We start from the raw sequence: 6216 nt of genomic DNA on the forward strand, positions 1-6216 counted from the left end.
GGAGGCGTTAGCTGTCTATCAGTGACCTTAAGGTTTATATAAAGGTGTTGTTACATCAGGAGTAGCGCTGGGGAGTGTCAGCTTTAGTTCCGCCGTCCGGTTTGCAAATTTCTGGGGAGTGTTGCCTGCAATTGATCACTTTGTTTAGAGAGATTATTTCAGATTCTCTGAAACTCAGAATGCTACAGGAGACAAAAAGTATTATTTCAAATCCAATTTGACTGTATTCTCACTGAAACACAAAATGCATCCACTCTTATCTGGAATGTGTTAACTATCTTCTTCCTATACAAATGCATGGAGTCAGAATCCTTAGTGATTTTTGTTACTGCTTCACTTGCAGTGACTTGGCCTGTGTCATTGTAAGTAGAATGGTAGAATTCCGAAAAGGAGTCCACTAGAACCGTGGTAGGTACCAGCAGAGGCTCTTTTTGCCCCAGTGTTTTCTGGATTTGCACTGGATGAGCTTAGGTGAGTTGCCTTGGAATTCTGGACCTCATGTTATTAGAGGCTGAATATCTTTGATGTGGTGTTTTTTTATTTTGTTTTGTTAAATCCTTGAGGTAAAGCTAGAGGTTAAGGTTTAAGAAGCCAAGCTAAGGCAGGACAGGGGGAGAAAAATGGATGGCTGACTTTTAACTTTGGCGTTTAGTTGAAGTTGCTAACTGGGGGTCTTTAAAAAATCTTTTGCTGGATAAATAAAAGTCCAAATTCTTTTAGCTCTGAGGATGAGAGGCGCTTACTCCCTCTGGCTCATCTCAGACATTCTTAGGTGACTAGGAATCTTTGTGGAGGGGGAAAGGGAGGCAGAGACTACTGGGAGGTTTGAGATGCATACACAGGGACATAGCCTTACTGGAAAGACTGCACTTACTTGCAAGTACTTAACAGAAATGGGAAGATTTAACCAGAAGTGACCAATTTAACATGGCTAAAATGTATCTCTTTTAATGCCAGAAATAATTTTGGCATGAAAAACTAGAGAAGCGGGCTCTAAATTAAACTGAATGAATGGGAAGCTTATCTTGATTGCAAATTAGAAATCCCTAGGAGGCGCACATGTCAATTAGCACTAGAATAGAAAACTGGGAAGGCCACTTTTCAGGGCTGGCTCTTTCAGTGGCTGCCCCCAGGATGTGTTTTCTTGAGTAGACTGGCAAGTGTTGAAGACAAGATTCCGGCTTTCCACCCACTTCCTGATTCTTGCCAGGCCAGGGTTAGGCCCTTCCTGGACCTGCTGGGGATTCGTGCTCTTTGTCTGGTCAGCTCCTTGTTCCATGGTTGGAGAAGCTGGGCTGTGCCCCTTTGTGTCGCTATTTTGGCTTCTGCTGTGGGAACCTCCCGTGCTGTGCTGCCTCATCTGGTTTCTGCTCCACGTGTACTCAGAGGAGGGATTCCCCCCCCCCCACCCCGCTCCTCCTTTTCTGGTGGTCCTGGTTTTTGGCTTTGGTTGAGCCCAAGGGAAATGCTTCCTGCCCACCTGGAGGGTTAAATCCTAAGAGTACGGACCAGGCAGCTTTCTGGAGTGTGTGAATAATCCTGTAAATGCTACATTTTCCAAGTAAATCCATCTTAATGAGGTGCTGTGGCTTCATGATGAAGCAAGCTCGGTGTCTGGTTCAACTTCCAAGTTTGTTGACCTTAATGTCTAATTCAACAGAATTACTAAATTGAGTTTGCTGGGAAGCTCTTGTGGAGAAGTCTGTTTCTGCTGCAGAAAGCCAGGTCATCTAGGAGGAACTGGAGAAGGCTGAATTGGGATTTGGAATGAGAAGGCAGGCATGGGATGAGGTTGCTCTAGGGTGTTCCCTTTTCTCCTTGCTGATGGTTTGGGAGAGGTTGAAATTATCATGGACAGGGAAAGTACTAACGCTCCTGTATACATACTTTATCTTTTTTAAATTATAATATTTTATATTAATGTCAGGTATACTGTATAGTAGTTGGACAGTCATATACTTTACAAACCAATCCCTTCAATATTTTAAGTAACCACCTAGCACCTTACATGGTTATTATATTATTGACTGTGTCCCTTATGCTGAGCTTTATATCCTTGTGACTATTTTGTGACTACCAATTTGTAATTCTTTATCTCTTTTACTTTACTCAATCCTCCTTTTTCCTCTGGCAACTGTCACCCTCCCTCACAGTAAGCTTCTCTACAAATGGTAGAGAGAATTATCCAATGTCTGTTTTAAAAATAGAACATATTTCCTTCCAACTAGGAAATGTTATGGAGCAAAATATATTTTCACCAGCGAAATCTGCTCTGATTCACCTGGTAGTATGTGTTAGATCTAGGCAGGCCAAGGAGGAATGAAAATCACCAGGCAAGAAAATGGCACCGCGGGAAGCTGCCTGCAGACCCTATCCAGAAAGATTAGGGTCTGAGGTTACAGGATGCAGCTTTCACCCAGCAACCAGCTCTAGCCAATCAGACTCTAATACCCCAAACTCAGGTTTTTGCGTTTAAAAACCCTGATCTAAGAAAAACCAAGCGAGTCCCAACCTCCCTTGGTTGGCCCCATTTTCCTCTTAACCTCCCTCGGTTGGCTCCACTTTCCCTCTTATTCCCTGCTAACAAACCCTGCTGTCCTTAGGTCGCTGCGTCTGTCTGGTTTCTTGAGGGACTCCGAGCTAACAGTAAGAGACTTTCTTGAAACCGATGATGCCCAGGTATCTTTTCCCAGAAGAGTGAAATGCATTTAGAACTAAATAAACTAGACCAAATAGAAAGATAATGATTTTAAAGGAACCTCCCAAGAGGAAACTTATCTCGAGACTGACTAAACATTTCCTAACCATCTTTTCATTGTTAACTTCCATCAAAGCTGCAGGGACAGCTTAACAGGATACAGACTCTACTCAGAATGGCCCAAAACGTCCCAGAGATGTACAGGGATGCCTCTCTCAGCATATTACATATCGGTCTCTCTGTAGATGAGAAACCAGTCCAGAGTGCCTTGAAATCCCCCTTTTGGGATGCATACTTGCCAAGTGCAACATCTGGTCCCAATATAAAGGGGACATTCGAGAGATCTGGACAGTCAATGACACCATTAATTTTAATACTATCTTACAGCTGGACCTGTTTTGCTATTCTTAAGGGAAATGGACAGAGGTTCCATATATCTAAGACTATGGCTCTCAGGGATGACCCTAAGCTCTTTGCTGTGTGTAAACTGGAAAAACGTACCCAGATGGAAATAATATTTAAAAAACAGGTGAATGGATTTGTTAGCCTTTTATAAACATTTCGGTTGCACCCCTGCTGTTCAGGTATTAAAAATAACTGTCTTGGTTTTACAAATGAAATGTTTACAGGGCCAGGGGTATTACTCCAGTACCTTAAAGCCTACCAAATACTTTTACCTTTTCAAAACCTCCTCTAGTCATCTTTAAAAACGTATAGGTAATTGGCTTTATGAAACAAAAAGTCCTTTTAGAAGAAGCTTACTGTTCTTTCCCTACATTTTGGAAGTGCAAATACCTGGTCTTTTTCAAGAAATCTGGTCTAGGCCATCTTTTTTTTTAATAGAATCTATTTTTTTAAAGATTTTACTTATTTGTCTTTAGAGAGGAAGAGAAGGAGAGAAATATCAATGTATGCTTGCTTCTCATGAGTCCCCTGCTGGGAACTGGCCTGCAACCCAGGCATGTGCCCTGACTGGGAATCGAACCAGTGACCCTTTGCTTCACAGGCCTGTGCTCAATCCACTGAGCTACACCAGCCAGGGTATGATTCTTTTTAAAAATATGTATTCATATTGAATTTGTATTTATTGATTCTTTTTGTTATATTTATATTTAATTTATATTTATTAATTTTAGAAATACGGTAGACCAACATGCATCTGAAAAAATGTTCAGTCAGTAAATATACAAATGAAAATTAAACCACAATGATATCACCTCACATGTGTCAGAATGGCTATCATCAATCAATCAACAAACAACAAGTGCTGGTGAGGAGGTGGAGAAAAGGGAACCACAGTGGACTGTTGACGGGAATGCAGACTGGTGCAGCCACTGTGGAAAGCAGTATGGAATTACCTCAAAAAATTAAAAATGCAACTGCCTTATGACCCAGTGACTCCACATCTGGAATATTTTAGGAGAAACTCGAAACACTAATTTAAAAAACACATGCATCCCTATGTTCATTGCAGTATTATTTAAAATAGCCAAGATTTAGAAGTAGCCCAAGGGCCCATGAGTAGATGAGTGGATCAAAAAGCAGTGGACACCCTGGCCAGTGTTGCTCAGTTGGCTGGGGTGAAGTTACCTACATTGAAAGGTTGGGAGTTTGAGTCCCAGTTATGGGAATCAGTCCTCGGTTCCCATACCTAGGTTATGTGTTCAGTCCTCATTGAGGGAGAGTATGGGAAGCAACTGATCAATGCTTCTCCCTTTCCCTTCCTCTCCCTCTAAAATCAATGAATACAAAAAAACAGTGGTGCATTTACACAATGGAATACTACTATGCCATCAAAATAAGAAAATGTTATATTTTGAGACAGCATGGATGCATCTGGACAGGTTTTTTTTTTAAGATTTTATTTTTTTATCTTTAGAGGGGAAGGGAAGGAGAGAGGGAGAGAAACATCAATGTATGGTTGCCTCTCGTGCGTTCCCTGCTGGGGAACGAACTGGCCTGCAACCCAGGCATGTGCCCCAACTGGGAATGAAACTGCAATCCTTTCTCAGGTTCTCAGGCCTGCACTCAATCCACTGAGCCACACCAGCCAGGGCTGGAGAGTTTTATTCTAAATGATATAAGCCCAGGAAGAGAAAGAAAAGTATTATATGACTTCACTCATATGTGGAATCTATTGAAGAAAACAAGTAAGACAGAAACAGAATCATAGATACAGAGAACTGAGAACTGTCAGAGGGCAGGGGGTTGTGAGGGCTGGGTGAAAAGGGTGAAGGGATTAAGCAAAAAAAAAGAAATCTCATCAACATAGAAAACAGTATAATTACCAGAAGTAAAGGGTTGTGGGAGGTAGTAGAGGGAAAAGGGGGAATGGTTATGGAAAAAGACTTACTGTGGGTTTTGCACACAAAATACAATATATAGGTGATGTATTATATGTGTAATTGTACACCTGAAACCTATATAATTTTATTAACCAATGTAATCCCAATAAATTTCATAAAAATGTAAAAAAAGTAGAACAAAATTCTTAGATACATCCCAGAAGGCAGGCAGCTTTTCCACACATTATAGCCTTATCTGCAACCCGATAGTCCTCCCTTCTATGAACGCAGAGAGGAAAACAGAGAAATGTCCCAATTTACCTGGCACATTGCTCTCTTCCACAATTCAAGCCATTTCTTCATGGCGCCTTTGCTTCTCAAAGGAACGCCTTTGTTTCTGGGACGGAGCCCCAGTTCCTAGTGGACACCCGCTCACAGATGGATTCCGAATAACCAGCACATGTGCTTTTGCCTCCGTGCTGCACAGAATCCTTTTTTGCTCTAAACTGTGTCTTCCGACTAGTTGGGCAAATAAGCTTCTTCACCGTCCCCCACCATACCTGTCATCTTTGGAGCATATGGATGGAAAACATTGGAGTTTTATGGTATCTGTTCATAAAATAGCATTCTGCAACTTTCAATCCAGTCATATTCACATTGCATTTAGCTACTGATATTTTCAGTGGATTGAAAAATTATTGTATCATTTAGCTGCTCTAGGCCCTAAGTGGCTGCTGTCAAAATGGGCAAGTTTATGAAACCTGGAAAGGTGGTGCTGGTCCTGGCTGGATGCTACTCTGGACGCAAAGCGGTCATCGTGAAGAACATTGACGATGGCACATCCGACCACCCCTACAGCCACGCTCTGGTGGCTGGAATTGACCGCTATCCTCGCAAAGTGACAGCCGCCATGGGTAAGAAGAAAATCGCCAAGAGGTCTAAGATCAAGTCCTTTGTGAAAGTTTATAACTACAATCACCTCATGCCTACGAGATACTCTGTGGATATCCCCTTGGACAAAACTGTGGTCAACAAGGACATCTTCAGAGATCCTGCTCTGAAACGCAAGGCCCGACGGGAGGCCAAGGTCAAGTTCAAAGAGAGGTACAAGACCGGCAAGAACAAATGGTTCTTCCAGAAGCTGCGGTTTTAGATCTTTTTGGTTTCTGTCATTAAAAGTCAAAAAAAGAAAAAAAATTTTTATATCATTTAAATATATTGATTCCTTTTCAT

General features: G+C 41.8%; 1 protein-coding gene across 1 annotated transcript; it reads left to right on the plus strand.

The window, feature by feature from the left end:
• Positions 1-1302: 1302 nt before the first annotated feature.
• Positions 1303-6168, plus strand: LOC118998255 (60S ribosomal protein L27-like). The gene is made up of 2 exons (XM_037062305.1): positions 1303-1307; positions 5695-6168. The coding sequence occupies exon 2, from the start codon at positions 5726-5728 to the stop codon at positions 6134-6136; it is 411 nt and encodes a 136-aa protein (XP_036918200.1). The 5' UTR covers positions 1303-1307; positions 5695-5725; the 3' UTR covers positions 6137-6168.
• Positions 6169-6216: the final 48 nt, after the last annotated feature.

The sequence above is a fragment of the Sturnira hondurensis genome, unplaced genomic scaffold, assembly GCF_014824575.4.
Source record: "Sturnira hondurensis isolate 20B ecotype Veracruz unplaced genomic scaffold, ASM1482457v3 Scaffold0013943, whole genome shotgun sequence".
NCBI classification, from domain to species: Eukaryota; Metazoa; Chordata; class Mammalia; order Chiroptera; family Phyllostomidae; genus Sturnira; species Sturnira hondurensis.

What these genes read in the sequence shown, in the direction of transcription:
- LOC118998255 (XM_037062305.1), top strand. Translation starts at nt 5,726, where the DNA reads ATGGGCAAGTTTATGAAACCTGGAAAGGTGGTGCTGGTCCTGGCTGGA.